Here is an 18,291-nt window from a genome sequence, read left to right as displayed (position 1 = left end):
GACTGCCTGCCATCGTTGGCGCATATAACCGACAAGTGTGTAAATTACGGCCAGTGGAATGTTGTTCCACTCATGAATTAAGGCTTATGTTAGTTCATTGACGTTCGACGGTAGAATAGGCGACGTGTAGCAGGCTGGTTCAAATTTTCCCACAGGTGTTTGATGGGATTCAAATCTGGGCTTTTGGCGGGCCAGTCATTAATAAATGCAATGCTATTCGTCCTGAGGAAATTCACAGAATCTCTAACTGGATGGCTTATGGCATTATTCTGTTGAATGATACAGAGTGATATTGGCACTATTTTGAAACAGTGGGATGACGTGCCTCGCAAGAATCTCATCTCGGTAGCGTTGGGCATTCAAGTTCTTATCGATCACGACAAGAGGTTTGCGATAAACATGCGCAATGCCTGCCCAGACCAAGACGGAACCTCCATCCCCAAAACGATCTCGTTCAATTACACAGCAGTCGGCATAACGTTCATTTCTGCTAAGGTATACTCGAAGCCTGCCATCACTTCGATGACAGGAAAATCTCGACTAGTCGGAAAAGAGAACCCTATTCGATTGTTGCCTTAACCGGCGATGGTTTGTACGTGCCTAATTAACATGATTTACCCGGTGACGTCGCGTCATAACGCAGTCAACGTAAGGACATGACGTCCACGTAGACCACCCTCGCGCAGACGATTGCGTACAGTTTGGTCAGATGTTCGGTTGTTATGTGTGCCAGGGGTGTTAGCAGAAGTGGCAGTGGCAGTTTGGAAAAGATAGCATAGGTGGGTGTTCATGATATAGTGGTCTTGGCCAGGTGTCATGACGCGCGGACGTCCACCATGTGGTATATCTTCCATACGTCTTGTTGTTTGAAAACACTGCCTAAGGTTTCAAATAGCACGGCTAGAACTGCCAACAACGCTAGCAACCTCATTCGTCGCCATACCAGCATTAAGCATGCCAATGCCACGTTCACGTAAACTTGGTGGTATACTAGGCATATCAAAAAGAAAGAAAACTGTATATATTTCAATTTCTTTCAACGTCATTTTCTTATTGATAACAAAATCTATATAATCAGTCTGAAAGGTTTGAATTCATAAACAAGGATTATACTGGTCCGTGCATGCACGAGGAAACGAATTCAGCGTTTTCTTTTTTTGTGAAATGCGTACAATCCAGTTATAATTAGAGATCGAGAATGAGTTCTGCAGCAATATTATTCCGAGAAAGAAAGAGTGCATATTTCAAAAATCTTTCTACAAATGTAGCATTTGATTGAACTCCGATTTATCAAAACTTCAGAATACACTTAGAAAATTCGGCAAATAAAAAAGATAGGATTGTGTGCTCGATTTTTTTGCTTGACTGATTTGAAATTTTTAATGAAACTTCTCACGGTCTTAAAAAATATATGGCTTATAATATAATGGAATAAAACGTATAGGTCAGTGTGCTTGTTTTTGAGATATTTACCCAAGATTAAAGTTATCCGCGCATTTCAAGCTAATTTTTAGATATTTTTCGGAATTATTTAACGTATCTGGTGTTTTAATATTATATTTTAACTTTAGAAAAATAGCAACGTTGCCGTTGTTATGTCATAAAATGATTTTCATTTTCACGCCGAATCAGGCTTTATTCTACTTTTCCCGGATAAATGACGTTACACCATTACTTCCGGTTTATTAAACATGCAGAACTATCTTAAGTCTGTGTGAAATTGAAAATATCGCCGTTAAAGAAATTTTAAACACAATGGCATACATCGTTCGCCAGAATATATGTTGGCCGTGATAATTTCTTTTTATAACATTCAAATATGTATAGAAATCAGAATTTTCTTTTTTTTGTTCAGTATTCGTGTTCCTGCACGAAACGACAGAAGACAGACTAGAGGCATGGGCTGAACATGCTAGTAAGTTGGTGATTCTTTTTTATGGTAGCTAATTTCTGCCCTTTTGGTGCGTTCGAATGTACGAACAATTACTTATTTGCCGTGTCCTCGTGTGTTCAGGGCGAAGACGCCAGGACACGACCAATATGATACCGATTTATTATGTATTCGTGTCCTTATGACAAATAAAGGGCGACGACACGACGCTTTAAACCCGCCGGTATGACATTGTGCCAATAGAATATTTCGTGTGTCCGCCACTAAGTTTCGTTATTTCGCCTTAGATATTGCGTCGACATACGAAGACACGACAGGTTAGCAGTTTCTCGTCTTTTCGTGTCCTCTTGTCTTCATGTCTTAGCCCCGGAGACACGAAATGGCATAAATCAGCCACCTTACTTTTCTATGAAACATGCAATAGTATCGTATTGGCATGGCAGTCTTGCTTGTTAAGGTGTCTTTTTTCAATCATGACATGAATGCGCGGCTCCTCGATCTGAAATAAATGAGTAAGTTCAGGAACTTTTGCTGCCGGACACGGATGTTTATCACTGTGAAGGGGGATTACTGTACGAACAGATGCAAGTTTTGAAAAGTTGTTGGATCGAATATCTTTTCCATGGTCTGGTCATTCTCTACGGTATTCCGTGAGGGCCATAATACGATGCGAAGGCGCGATAATTAATACGATTAAAGCACGATGTGAAGACGCAAAATGAGCATAAATCACATAGGATTTGCTTTTATGCAGCCTTGGTAGTTTATTTTGAAAGTTTTGAACATTTAATTAGTGCTAGATACTTGCTTTTGTCCGCTCCTTACCTTCTGTATCTGTTTCGTCTCGAATCTGTCATGAAATTTGATGTCTCGGCTATTATTGACTTTCAATCAGAACGGATAGAGGAATAGCTGTAGACGAGAGTAAAACGGTCATCGGTTGTTTTTGTTGTTGCTGCATCCAAGGCTATTTGACTTTGTTCCACTTTTAAAAGATATATATTTTTACCGACATGTTTTCTGGATACATCTTTATGATCTTATAGATAGAATCAACGCAATTAAGAAATTAAACACAAAGATTAACACTAGGTATGATGAACTGAAATATTATGAATAAAAGGTATTGTATTCTGTTGGATCATTAATCGTTTTACTAGTTGAATATTTTGTGAAAGAACATTGTTTCTAGATACTAATAAACACTTGTTAACTGCCTAGCCTTCAGCCAATATAATTACTGCATATTTTAAAACTTCATATTTTACTATCAATGCTCTATCGAATATAAGATGACCATGTGTAAAATTCTTACTTGGAGCTGCAGCGCGTATGCCATAGATCGTTGAAGCAATACCAGCGCTATTCACGATGTAAAATTATCGACTTATGAAAGTTATCAGTTGAATACGAGTTATCAGGACCGGGGTCATTTGAACAGCTATTGACCCGTCTGTGCGCGTGTACGTCCATTCGTCTTAGCCTCCGTTTGTCTTTTATTAGGAGCACAATTCCAAAAGTAAATTTTAAAGGAACCTTCTCGAAACTTGCCACAATAACAGAGTCCATAGACAAAAGTGAAATGTACAAGAACTATAACTCCACTCTGCATATTTTTTTATATTTTGATCCACGGGTAATTTTACTTGTAACTTTGTAAAGGAATTATGTAAACCTTTCGAGCGGGGTGAAGAAACGTTCAGAAACTGCCGTGTTTATAGCCCTAACTCTTTTTTCGCTGCATACAATTCATTATTTCGAAATTTGGCCACCCTTTACACGAAACTTTATGGCTATGCCTTACATGGCTCTGTTATATTCTTGTAATGGGTAGAACATTGATAGGAGAAATTGCGGTTTTGAAAATATGGCAAAATCTAACACGTTAAGTGATATTATCGACAGCTGGCAGAGGGGATGAGTTAGGGTTTTTATCTAAAGTGTCATTGGTTTCAACCTAAATTGTAGTAACGACTGTAAAACAGCTGGGATTCTGTGTAAATGAGGACGACAATTTCTCTTCTTCGATCGATCTCCTGTTCCTGGTTAATTAATCAATTTGTCTTTTAATTATTATTGATATCATAAGAATCTGCTTTCCGTCTTTGTGAATAACTTACATGTTTGACTTTTAATGGTAAGTTGAAGAACAAAAGCCAAACTTCATGAATCCAATTTTTTTCCAAATATCACTAGATAGCCCTTGTTGTAAAACAATAGAGACAAATAATAAATTAATAGAATAACAATGATCTTAAGATAAATATTTTTATTCAGTATTTATGACAAGCATCATAAATGGATTAGAATAATGTCGCATAATAGCGACATCTATAACTATAATTATAAAACAGAAATGCCAACTAACAGCGACATTTCTGTTTACTGAAATAATAATGTCGTTTAAGAACGACATTGACATTTATAAATCTGCTGTGTTACGTAGCAGTACAATTTTTATCATATCTGTAAAACTATTTTATGCATACAATGTCCATTTACAAAATCACAGCGATGACGAATATTCAACGAGCACACCAAGAGTTTTCTGTGGCGTTGTGTACAGTGAATGTTTTACACTAGCCTGTGAAACTGACTGTTGGCATAAGCATCCCGCATACATGTTCTCTACAATATCTCTAGAGATATAGACAAACAATTCTGTGGGATCATGCCCATAGTTAACCTTATATCAGTGTATCAGCTAAACAACATGTTCACCTCTGCTGACATCTTGTATTGCTTTTGCATATCATTTATAATTTAACCCTTATCATGCTGGACACGATTGATTCTGCCTTTGCGAACAGTGTAGATCATGATCAGCCTGCACATCCGTGCAGTCTGATCGTGATCTGCACTGTTCGCCATTCAGTCAGTATATTTTTGGTATGCGCCTCTTTTAACAGTTAACGGTTCTGTCCAAATTGAAAGACGGACAAGTTCATTATAGAAATTTAGCAGGGTAAGGGTTAACACATACAGTATAATATACCTAATAACACATACATCATAGCATACTTAATAATACATACATTATAATATACTTATCAGATAAAATTCAGAAAATCTAGAAGCATAAAAAGTAATACATAGATCTGATTTATAATTGGAAAATTCCGCTGTTAGCATTTCAGCATGTGACATTTCCAGTGACATTTCCAGTACATGTTATAGATATATCTATTAAAGGGCAATAGCATAAAAATGGGTGTAGTCTGCACGGTAATAGAAGGTAAAACGGCAATTGTTACATTACACATAGTGAAAATTATTCGAATACACCTAAATTGTGTAGATATAAACACCTTATTATCATGTACATTGCCTTTACCGGAAAGGTCCCTTATAACGACCAACCAACGTATGTAAATGTGCTTGTAAACGTCCTTACGATAAGCAATGCTACATTTTATCACTAAAACAGAAAAGTGTAAATTTTAAAACAGAATATGTTCAAACATTTCTTACAAAACAATAATGTCTCCTAACAACGAACATAACCACAACAGAATTATAATGCATATCAAAAATAATATTATAATAATGTTTAACATAATTAAGTATACAGCATGATATCAAAGTTATTTGTAAGAGATATATAAAACTGTAGTATGAAAATTTACAGCAATACTAGTACTTGGGATGAAGAACATTAACAATTAAAACACAGTTATATAACAGATTAAAGGCAATTTTAGTCAAACACATGTATAACAGTATATTTACAAATTGAAGGTTGGGACCTTTTACAGATATACATGTATATCTAAATAATATAAGGCATGTTTTTGTATAATGATATTGGACCTTAGGCATACATGTATGTCTGAATTATTCTTAATACAAGGCAAGTTCTTGTATAATGCTATTTAAATGCACTTGAAAGACCCAATGTTAGGTTTACTGTTTGCAGGCACAGGATTGCCCTATAATGCAACAACATTTTCATAACACAATGGAACAGTTTCTCAAATATTACCAAAATACTGGTTTTTAGATAAACTATGGAGATACAGATTACATTTAATTCAGAATGTATACAAAATATCAAATAAGGCAAACAGATAGCAACGTCTAAAAATTCTAGAACTCGACATGTTATATCATCTTGGTAAATATTTTACGGCAATGATAACTGTTTACAAAAAATATTTAGTTTACATTCTAACATGACTCGATTGTTCTAGCATTTAAACAAAGGGGGAAACCAAGCGTTATATCTCTTGACATAAGTCAAGGTAACTGTCAGATTTACGCATTTGAAAGGCAAATTTCATTATTTTTGTTACTCATGCAGGTTTTATCGGAATAAATGTTAGGAAAATATCTGTCAAAACAGGACGCTTCATATATTTTTTAGACCTACATTGGATATTACCTTAGAAATGATGCATTATTTACATCACATCGTATATATGCACGACACTTTTATATATAAAAGCGTTTGACAAAACAGACGTACATTTTATAGCATAAATTGTTATCATTTCTTTCCAACATATTATATTTATCTACATTTCTTCCAAACGTTTATATTAAACTACATTTCTTTCGAACACATTATATTAAACTACAAAGCGAAGATAACATATCTGAAACACTGTCATTACTACATACATAATAATACATTAAACATTACTGAACCAGGAAAATCATAATACGTCAAGACATAACTGTATACGCAAAAAGTTCAAACAAACTATAAAACATCAGTGTATTAGCAAAATACAGATATAAAGCACATGTATGTAAATTCATTCATAGGTTTGCCATGAAAAGAAATTATAGGTAATTAGTGCAGCCATTTGGCGACTTAATTTCATAAAATCGTGCCATTTGTGGGAAAAGCATCAAACTTGGTACATATGTTACTTGGTATTATCTATATAAGAAAACGAAAAGAAGTTGCTGTAATACCCAAGATGGCTGACTAGTCGGCCATTTTAAAAATGGCAGCCAAAATCCAATATTTCTTCCAATAATCCACTTTCATGCTAAATATTTCTATAACAACCAGCAAAAAATGCTCAATATTTACACAGTATGATATTTAGGGCTGCATACTGTATTTGTTGACATATATTGGACGTTACCGTGTTATCAAAATGGCCGTCAAAAGTAAAATGGCCGCCAAAATATCAATATAAAGTAGTGATTTATTTACATGAACCGAACCATCATTATACTGTAAATTAAGAACATACTGATATTGAATATGAATTTTAAATAGAAATAATTAAAAACAAATCTTGTCATATCTATATGGAAAAGAATACAAAGACAAAGAACCATTTTACACAGCCTATTTCAGCAGCAAACCTAACATACCGTTTTATGTAATTTGTAAAGAATGTTGAACACTTTATTTAACGGGATATATACGTACATGTATTTGATTCCTACCAAATTAATGTGTATATGTTTATTATCCAAGTTCATAAGTTTATCAGCCGTTGCTATAATTACCACCACATTGACAAATAGCTACACATAGCATTAAGTACTGCCTTTGCAAATGAGGTAATATTTGTCTTTTTTTTAAGAGCACGTGTGAAATATAAAGACATTAAACATCAAACCATACTTATCTTCATCGCCAGTGTCAAGACAAATCCACTGTTTTCATTAGGCAAGCCCACATAGGGGTTGACCACAAACTATTATAATTACAGGTGTGTTTCCAGTGTGTATACAGTTAATTATCATAATCTTTGTTATCAAATTATGAACATGCCATATGACTGTTTTGAAAACTACCCTCTAATTATATGCATGTACCATGCACAGCCTCATGTTGATAAGGAAGTGAGTGTATATGTATTTAAACAGCTAATGTTCACTGATAGATAGCATTCATTTGCCCGCTTAAAATACCCGTATTTCGACCAAGTTGCACCTAATCAGAACCGACTTTCACAAGACCAAACTTTTAAAAAGCAAGCTTGAACATAAGCGGCGTACACTCAAAGTGACAATGAATACTCAAATATAAAGTGATGGGTAATATCAGGATTGAATTGTTTACTACTCTGCATACGTCAAAAATCTGTAGGGAGACGGTGGTCTTAGCTCAAGAGGGAGAGCGCAGATCTACGGATCCCGGGCCCCGTGACTATTTGATAAAATAAAAAGACATTGTGTCTGAAATCATTCGTCCTCCACCTCTGACTAATGTGGGGAAGTTGGCAGTTACTTGTAATGAACAGTTTTGTACTGGTACAAAATTCAGTAACATTGTTTAGGTTAACTACCCGCCATTATATAACTGAAATACTGTTGTAAACGGCGTTAAACCCAAAACAAACAAACAGTAGTGATCTTGCTATCCCCTGTGAGTTATCTGAACAGGAACTTGCAGTGAATAGAATTTCAGCGACTGTTGTATCAATAAATCGTTAAAACAAACTGTAGACATGACTTTTTAAGAAATTCCTGGAGGAACTGTAACCATTTATAGCAAAATATATAAATACATTACGTAATTTACCAATGATAGTTAAGAATGTGCAAATGAGATCTATGTTAAAGAAACCTAGGCTAGAACCAACAGCCACAAAAACAACATGCTTGTATCCCGTCTCCTACTTATTTTAAAGATTTTGGAGACCAGACTGACCTAACAAAGTTACAGAACGACATTATTCAGCCTCTTGACCATATTATATGTATAATACAAGCTACTGGAACCATGATCATTGACAATCTGACTGTGTTGCACTGAACTGAGCACTATTTTGAAGGTCGAGTGTCATTTATCTAAGCAATCACTCTCAAATGGTGTGCATTGATTGGTAGTTACTGACACCAGTATGTTAGCAAAATACAGTGTACCTACGGGTCACAAACTAAACCCCAACAGTTACATATATTTACGGTTGGTGAAAAAAGGAGATGTTATGAAATGATTTGTAGTTACTACACGACGCCTCTCGGTTGTACTTTTCTTTTAAGCCTATAAAAGCTACAGTTAGATATTGCCCCATATTGTCCCAAACACAATGCTGATAAAACAGAAATATTAATGTTGATATCAAAGCATATTGCAGGTACAGTGTTAACATGTTGAGGAAACCCAGTGACTCTGCAACTATGTATGTAATGAATAGATGAATCTCAGGTAGTGTTAGACTTTCACATGTTCAATTCTGTATGCAGGGCTGTATATCCACAATTGTACATAATAGGTCAGATCAGACGGTACCTAACCTGTGATGCAATCAACACCTTTACGAATTGCTTTCCTACCTTGCATTAATAGACTATTGCAATGCATTGTTTCATGGTATTCCGAGCACCGTATTGCACAAACTACAACATGTACAGAACACAGCATCTCATCTTATAACTAGAGCATCCGATCATAGTCAGATTACTCCTGTGTAGAAGGAGCCTCATTTGGCTTGCAGCAAAATACTACAAAATACATACTCAAACCTTAAAGTTTCTACTCAATCTTCCTCAGTCTTATTATGTACAACATGATAGAAGTTTATAGGCAGAACAGGGGCACAAGATCAAAAGACACTGTATCATTAGAAGTACCAGTGTCTTAATTTAACCCTGATGTGTGACAACCGGAGCAACCATCTGAATCTCACTGAACAAAACTCCTTGAAAACGGAATATTGTTAATGTATAGCCACCAATACGAACTTCTTATGATCTGAAGTTTTTTGGTGGTATTTTTTATTGTTTATATCTGTTCTTTGTACATTCTTTGTACATTATACATTTTTACCTCAAAAGCAGATAAAATAATGTTCGGAATGTTGTATGGGTGGCTGCATAAATTTGAATTAAATCTGTATTCAAATTATCCTATCCATTTTGGTTAAATATTTTACATAAGTTATTTGACTCATTCCTTGATAAGGATTTGGATCACTTTTCTACATCTTTGAAGTTATAAATTAATAAACACACATGATAAGTTCTATGGAAATATTACTACATGGTAGAAAAGTAGTCTATATTCATCTTTGGAATATATTAGGAAGTGTTTATTTCAATTTATGCAGAGAAAATGAACTAAGTGACAACACACATGAATTACTTTAGTCCGAATATTACGTTGTATTCTCTACAGTATGCGTCAGAAAATGTTTGGATAACATTTTATTACCATTTGTTTTGTCATTTGGACTCCGACTATTATTCTTATCAATCTTATATGATTTTTAACATTCTGAAAAGAAATTTAACAGATCAAGCTGTTTGCGGTATAAATAACGAAACTGCATCAAAGGGAAGTAACTCAATTTCTGTAATTATATAGTAAAAAACAACAATAAATAGCTGAAATCTATTCATAAAAGTGTCTATAATCAGTGTTTGCATAAAAATGATTAAAAACATAGATTAACTGGCTAAAAAAATGTACTGAGTGTGTCTGACCCTTACTTTTCTTCATATTTTTTATGAATGGCGGCCATTTTGAATAATTTCGGCCATTTTGAATTTTTTTCAAACTTCCTTTCAATTTTGAATTAAAGACACCATATCCTCCCTTTCTGCCAAGTTTCATGCTTTTCCCACAAATAGCACGATTTTTTCACCATATGGCTGCACTAAATCAGATTTGTATCGAGAACTATGCACGAGTTCTGCAACGGGAATAATAATCCGCGAAAGAACGAGTATAAAGCTCATCATCCTTTTATTATAACGCATCTACAAATAACATTATTTCAATGATAAAAGTTGTTGTCTAGGTAAAAATGAAAAACATGGTCGTTCATGACCTCTCTTTTTCGCGACAAAACATATGAAAATGACGTCACAAGTAACGTCACACATCCGATATGATTTTTTTTACAATGTAGCTAAATGGAATTTTAAACTTGAATGTGTAATAAGGCCGCCTTACAATTCCTTTTTTAATTATTATAACCAAACATCCAAGTAAAAATCCATCGAATTACGACTGTTTAAAAGACGTTTACATTTATTCTTATTTCAACTACAGTTTGATAATACCAGTCTACTTCTGAACCAGTAGTTCATAGTAATCAAGATTTCTAACGTAAAAGTTGTAGTCGGAGTTTTGATGGGCGGTGATTTTCTGATTAGATCTAACACAAATTAATGTGATTAAAATTGTAAAATAAAACAACAGTGAAAGATCATATATCGATTGTGAAAAAAAAACCCATATCAAATATCATGATAAAACATGTCTCAAATATACAATATTTTACAATATGTTATATGTGAATTTGTTTCATACAAAAAAGTCGATCAGAATGTAGTATTGAAGTAACAGCATTATGTACAACATAAAATATACCTATGATAAATTGAAACAAGTCTAAATTTTCTGCGGTGAGACCTTGATTTTACAATGCAGAGTACTTATTTAAACACAGTTCTGTAAACGAGAACGTAATAGGTTACGTTTATAAACCAGTATCCACAATATCATCAATGTCTATATTTTTAAAAAATACTTTACTTTTCTGACTTTGGGTGTTTCTGAACAGTTATATGTATTCCTCTACTAGTTCCAGTATTGTTCTTGCTACCGAAAGTGCAAAGTCGGCGTCCTCCTTGCTGAACATATCCGATGGTATTCTAGGACGCGACAGAGCGTCCGGGTATCTCAGTCGCCCATGTGTTCCAAGTCGTGTCTCCAAAAGAGTTGCCTTATTGTAAAAAAGGAATAGAAGTGAAATATTTTTTATTGATAAGTGTACTCCTAAGATAGAAATAGATGAGATATTAATCTGTTATCTTTTATGTAAAGTGTTATGATATAAGGTTACTATCGCCGTTTGATACGGTGCAAATATAACTATAATAAAAATCATATGACAGTCTCGGATTTTGTATGTTAAAATTGTTTCAACTAACATAAATATTATTATTATATCAACTAGATATAAATGAAGTTCCAATATGACTAGAATGGCCCCTCATTGCACAAATACCGCATTATGTCAGTATTGAAAACAGAACAAATTATGATGCTACTAAAACTGTCTCTATAACTGGCCAAATACGAGTAACAGTCACTGTGTTCACTCCTTGCATAAAGTAACGTTACTGCCAACTTACTAATATGACCTTTTATATTTTTATACATTTCGTACCTCATACAAGAAATCTGATCACATCATAAAGCCCATAACTGTATCATACAGTTTCGTTTATGTTGGGTTAATAACACGACACATTTTTTTTGCCATACGGCAACTTTCCATTTTCCATTGTGGAGGACGATCCAAAGATGCCTCTCTGGGCAGTATGTCTGGCTTGGGCGGGTATCTGCGCAGAACTATAAACCTTCGAAAACCAACTAGCGGGTTACCTCACATGAAAGATTTCTACACAGCGAGGTTTTGTTTCCACTGTGCAAGTGATTTGAAGTCCGAGACCTTAACCAATCAGTTTTGAAAGCCCCCAGTACAAAAATGTATCATGATGAGTGATAAATAATATCTACCTGTACCAGCATTTCACCAGTCAATGCTAGTGCCGGGAGGAAAACCCCGTCAGGAACTTTGTTCGCATCATTAGAGTAATGGGCAGCTTTAAGTGCTTTTTCACACGCCTGAAATTTTACGATGTTAAAATAAAGAAAAACGACGATTTACATACTCGTTGTCATTTTCCGTTAATTACAGCGTAAACGGAATCAGAAATGTCATTATGTTTTCCATATTCACGTCTAAACTTTGCACAGGGTGTTTAACATTATGTAAATGTATGTGGCTGCGTTTTTAGCCAGTGCATCAAGTAATAGAAAGAGCATTGAAACTCGAGGGTAAACGATTTGTACGAGGGGGCGTAGCCCCCGATTAAAAATCGTTTACCCGATAGTTTTAATGTTCTTTCTGTTTTGTATCATAGCCATCCATATATGGTAGTTGTAGGCGTTCCACATTGCCATATACAACCGTTCAAGTGAGCACTTAAAATCCTTGCTTTACAAATGTGTAAAGCCCAGGAAAAATAAACCAATGCGAGAGCAGAAAATTAATAAAATACACTTCGCTGTCTTCTGTTCTAGACACGCTGGCATACTTTCCTATCCAACAGTGCGGTAACTAGCGTGCGGTTATTAAATACCTGCACACTTTTAGTTACCGCACCCTGTACTCAGTGTATACGATTTACATGCACCAAATTTGTTAAGAAAAAAAACCGAGCTATGATACAACAAATGGCTATAGCTTTAAATCAGCTACCAAGTTTCAACACAGCATCGTTTGATTTTTCTATCTATTTCTCCGTGACCGCATCACACAAAAATTCTGGACGTGTAAAATAGTCCCATATCTATTTTTTATTGTATCATAGCTCGGTGTTTTTTCTTAACAAATTTGGTGCAGGTAAATCGTATACACTGAGTGCAGGGGTGCGGTAACTAAAAGTGTGCAGGTATTAAATACCCGCACGCTAGTTACCGCACTGTTGGATAGGAAAGTATGCCAGCGTGTACGGGCGTGTCTCTAACAGCAGACAGCGAAGTGCATTTTATTGATTTTCTGCGCTCGCACTGGTTTATTTTACCTGAGCTTTACACATTTGTATAGCAAGGATTTTAAGTACGCACTGAACTGCTGTATATGGCAATGTGGAACGCCTACTGAACTACCATATATGTATGGCTATATGATACAAAACAGAAAGAACATTAAAACTCTCGGGTAAACGATTTATACTCGGGGGCTACGCCCCCTCGTACAAATCGTTTACCCTCGAGTTTCAATGCTCTTTCTATTACATGATCATGGCATTGTGTGACTGAGAACTACTTAAACAACAAAAGCAAGCTGCAACGGATTCTAGAACAATTATGAACTTTATATTCACATTCGTAATATTCAGAATCACTCCGCTCTAGGGTTAGGGTTAGGGTTGAAACTGGTTCCGCCCTGTGGCAAACTTAGTTTTACATAGAGTTGTATAGCGAAAACCTTTAAAAAACTTCTTGTCTTTAACCACAATGCATAGAACTTAGATATTTGGTATGTAGCATTGTCTAGTAGACCTTTACTAACAATGTCAAATCATGACCGGTCTATGCACAATGAAATGTTATTTTTTCAGGTGTATATCATTATAACATACGTGTTTACTACAATGATTATTAGCTTTGTATCGAGAAATATGCACCCGTTCTTTAGCTGAATAATACTCAACCACTACGCAATATTTTCGCTGCAGAACCCGAGCACCTTTATCGATTAAAAGCTAACAACGTATGCAGAACTCGTGCACATTTATCGATTAAAAGTTAACAACGTATAAATATGAACCTCTCTACTTAATAAAACAAAATACGTGAGTTTGTTCTGTATTCGCGAATTGAAACATATAACTTACTAGGCAGACATTTGTATGTGATAGATATGATACTTCAGGCTTTTAAACTGAATGTTATAGTATGAACTTGGTTGGATACTGAGTATCACCGCATTCTTAAAACGCTAACCGAGCAGAAGTGAAAGACGTGGATATAAAACAAATATATATATAATGAAATACAGTAAAACAAAACTTATATGAGCAATATGATCTCACTAACCTGATGACAGATGTAGCATACCCAATTGAACGAACTGATACCAGAAGCCGTAGGAAGGATTTCTGAAGCGGTCAGGTAGTCATTTTTAGCCTGTCGGAACCATCTTTGGGCTTCTCCATGGTCTTGGCGTTTCATTTGAGTTGATGTAGAATGTGCATAGTCACCCGTTCTTTCAGATCTGTTATAGGCATCAAAATTGTCGTAATACGCCCTCGCATAACTACGTGCTCTCCTAAAAACGTTCTCATAGAACGCTGATGACGATTGTGAAAACTGCGACTTGCAGTCTAAAGTGGTGTCTTCAAGTTCCATAGCCACATGATCGTACTCAAAATCCTTGAAGGGACTAATGCCTTGCTCCAAGAAAGGGATAAACTGAGGCTCTACGTAAGTTCCAGGCTTAGGGAAGTAATCCTTTATTTGAGTCTGTGGACTTCCGTATGGCTTGATATGAACGTGATCTAGAACTTCGTGTATTTTACGTGGCGTTTCCAGTGACTGAATTAAAAGTGTGACGTGAACAATGGATTCTGCATTGAGACCGCCAGCACACATTTTAACTAAACCTATTAAACCATGTAAAATACTTGGTATATATACGTTTGCTTTTTTACTTCCGTCATTGAAATAGAAAGTCAGTGGACCAGACATGTTTCCATTTTCATGTTGAATGTAATGATTTATTTCCCTTTCAGATCTATCCACAATTCTTCCCTTATATTTTAATACTGTTTTTAGTGTAGGAAATTCAACAGCAGTTACATTTTGTAATTTGTTTGCAATTTCGGTTTCTGAGCGTTCAGCCTCAAATTTAGTTTCACAAGTTTCCTTTGTACTCTGATGCTTGAGCAAACGGCAAAGACCAGTAACCAAATCATTTGAATGAAGGAATGCCTCGATTACAGAAGCTTTACTACTGTATCTTATCCTTTGGTTAGCCTCAATGCAAACTTCTTCTTTTATTACATCGGTCAGAAGGATAGGCTTCAAATGATCTGGCCATTTTGAAATAACTTCCTCAAGTGAAACGACCTTAAAATCTAGAAATGACTCTCCGGCACACATATCTAATTCAATATTTCCTTTCAGCCTAATTTCAAAACTTATTTTATTGGAAACAATTATTTGTTTTGAATCTTTGAGAAACATTTTCTGCGTTGGCAGAAAGACAGACAGTACTTCCTTTGTGCTTGTGTCTTCATCGAGTGGCAGTTGGACCAGCCCTTCAAATGCACGTTTGACTACTGCCCTTTCCGGAACACTCATTTCGTTTTCTGTACATTTATCTTTTATCTTCTGAAGCACTGAAGCATAGTGACAAAACATGATTGTCTTTTTACTTCCTATCTTTTGAAATAATTCATAGTATTTTCCGTAGTACGTTGGTGCTTTGTACAAATATGGTTTAATCTCCAATGCAGACGGTAGGTCGACAACAACTTCGCTTACCACAACAATGGCCTTTTCATCGGGTAAATGAATGAACGGTTCAGCTCTGAGTTTAGAAAAGACTTGATCATTAAGCGAAGGACAGCCGGTGAAAAACTCATAAAAACAGGACATTTGGCTCTTAACAAAATTGTCATGGACTGTACCACGACTAAGCTTATTTTTTAAGCTGTCGCAAACATTGCGAAAATGTAGTAAAACTTTGTCCACAGGAGGTTTCTCTTGAATTCCAAGCTGTTTTCGTACTTCTTTGCTAAGCTTATTGAAAAGCTTCCATGGAAGTAAATTTGCACTAGTCCAGCATAAATCTGAGTGATCACAGGAAATGGCATCATAGAAGCAGATAAACCTACCGGCGTCACAGTACTGAGGACAAACATTTTTACACTCGTCTTTTATCACAAATGGTTCTATGAATTTAACTTTTCGTATTTCAGAAAGTGTATTTATTTTCCAATCCTGCCCATTCCTTTCAACAAACCGATCCAGAAGGATTTTCGACTTGTTTCGAACACACTCCATGGAGCTGTTTAAGCTTTCTAACTCAATTTGCCGAGCAAACATGACCATCATTTCATCAGTGACCTCACATTTAAGATCAAGTTTCTTTAGAAACTGTCTCCATTCAGATGTCAACATATCATTAGGAAGGCACTCGTTTGAATTTACCAAGCATTTGAAGGTAACGTTTGACTGATCGAACAACTGATTTGCTCTCTTTTTTACCCCCTGAACGTTAATAAAAGCTATCGCCTTTAGCTCTTTTAAAATCTTGGACTGATTTGCTGTTAAGGCTACTCTGTGCCCCAGTTTATTTCTCAGATACTCAACGTGCTCCATCCAATACTGGTCTGGAATGGCGTCAAAGGTTGGCAGAATTTTCTGTCCATACACATAATCTTCATCAGCCTTCTGTAATCCTAGAAATTCATAAATTGACTCGAGAGAGTCCTTCTCTTGCAATAATGTAATATTATTTACGTCTGCCCAGATCTGTATTCCACCAAATGGCATGCCTTTAGGTAGCACAAGAACCTCTTCAGTTATTGCTAGATCAGTCATTGTGCCCTGTTGTGTTAAATAAAGGGGCAGAGTGCGCAGTAACGACACGAGCGTATTCTTATCTGCGAATTTCTCAAGAATATTCAATTCACGACCAAAATATGCTAGTAGTTCAATTGCATCATCCTCAGTCTTTGATTCCGACGTTTGTAATACATCCTTATGGTGTACAAGGCACCGTAGTAAATCGTACGGTCGATTTAAAGAAGCAACGACATTTTCCATTGCTTTTTGGACATCAGTTTTTGCCGTGCATTTACTGAATGCTTTTACATATAATTTTGGCAGACGGAATTTTGCAAGAGACAGGCCCGGCTTGCCGAGTTTATCAAGAGCAGACAGAAAAAGCAAATGGAATGTTTCTTTCAATGGTATGAGGATATATCTGTCACCAATTCCAATACAAGGTAAAAATGACCACGTGTCCAGTAACCTTATATTTTCTATCAGCATTCCTGTGTCAATCTTGCGGTCTGTTTGATGCGAATCAAAAACCTTTTGTGACTGCTCAATGTCCTGATGCGATGACTGAATGGAATGTTCACAAAGAAAATCATAAAACAGCGTAAGCCACTCCTGTGAAATTGTAGGACTACTTTCATCCCAATCGTTTTCCTTCTCTTTCATCTGTATATATAACCCTTTCCCAAACATATTGGCGTCCATGTTAGTTGGAAGTAACCGGACAAAGTCCTCAAATTGAAATTTTTGATATGTTTGTCTGTAACAGTTTTTTGGATTAGTAGCGAGAAACTAATTCCCTCAATGCACAAACTGTTGTGCATTTTTGTAAAGAAGTTTTGGAAATATTTAGAAAGAAATCCGGCGAGTCTTCAGAACAGACCCTGAGAATACCATCGGCTGTCAGCAAAACGGGAAGACCTGTCATGTTTTTGTAGCAGTCCTTTTCATGGAAAATATAGTCCAACAGAACACATAAATTGTTTGGTGTGATGAACTTTGTGTCAGAAATATGACTTCCCACTGGACCTACATCACAACTTGAGTCGCTATGATCGATGAATGTTTTCAGAAACGATATTACAAAAGACGGACTAGATGTAGGCACATTTTCATGACCTGCTTTAACCATAGCCAATCTGACTTTGTTTGGAGTTTCCAGTAATTTCAGTCCAAAAGCTTTCAAAAGTTGAATAAGCAAAGAAACATCTTTTTGGGTTGACATGACATCGTATCTTATTCGCATTTCGTCTTGCACTGTTTTATACACTCCACCGTGACCTACTTCAGCTGTTGCATGTACCTTCGTCCAAAGTATCAAAAATCGCATCCATGATAGAATATCAGAACTGCTAACGTATGTACACTTGTTATCCAATACGCAATGGAAAAAGTG

At 35.7% G+C, this 18,291-nt stretch overlaps 1 protein-coding gene across 1 annotated transcript; it reads right to left on the bottom strand.

Moving 5' to 3' along the window:
* Positions 1-5,042: 5,042 nt before the first annotated feature.
* LOC128557631 (sacsin-like) lies at positions 5,043-17,638 on the bottom strand. Its single transcript, XM_053545307.1, has 3 exons — positions 14,424-17,638; positions 12,336-12,443; positions 5,043-11,535 (listed from the first exon to the last, which is right to left on the bottom strand). Exons 1-3 carry the CDS (start codon positions 17,598-17,600, stop codon positions 11,374-11,376), a joined length of 3,447 nt encoding a protein of 1,148 aa, XP_053401282.1. The 5' UTR covers positions 17,601-17,638; the 3' UTR covers positions 5,043-11,373.
* Between the last annotated feature and the right edge of the window lie 653 nt (positions 17,639-18,291).

Source organism: Mercenaria mercenaria, chromosome 6 (genome assembly GCF_021730395.1).
Source record: "Mercenaria mercenaria strain notata chromosome 6, MADL_Memer_1, whole genome shotgun sequence".
Taxonomy (NCBI): Eukaryota; Metazoa; Mollusca; class Bivalvia; order Venerida; family Veneridae; genus Mercenaria; species Mercenaria mercenaria.
The sequence above is the reverse complement of the archived record's forward strand: the minus strand, read 5'-3'. Positions and strand labels throughout refer to the sequence as shown.

Bases quoted from the DNA above. Each gene is read 5' to 3' on its own strand.
- LOC128557631 (XM_053545307.1), bottom strand. From the start codon at position 17,600: ATGGACGCCAATATGTTTGGGAAAGGGTTATATATACAGATGAAAGAG. The intron at 12,444-14,423 runs GTTAGTGAGATC...GTAAAATTTCAG, and splicing joins TATGCTACATCTGTCATCAG to GCGTGTGAAAAAGCACTTAA. The intron at 11,536-12,335 runs GTAGATATTATT...TTTTACAATAAG, and splicing joins CTGGTGAAATGCTGGTACAG to GCAACTCTTTTGGAGACACG.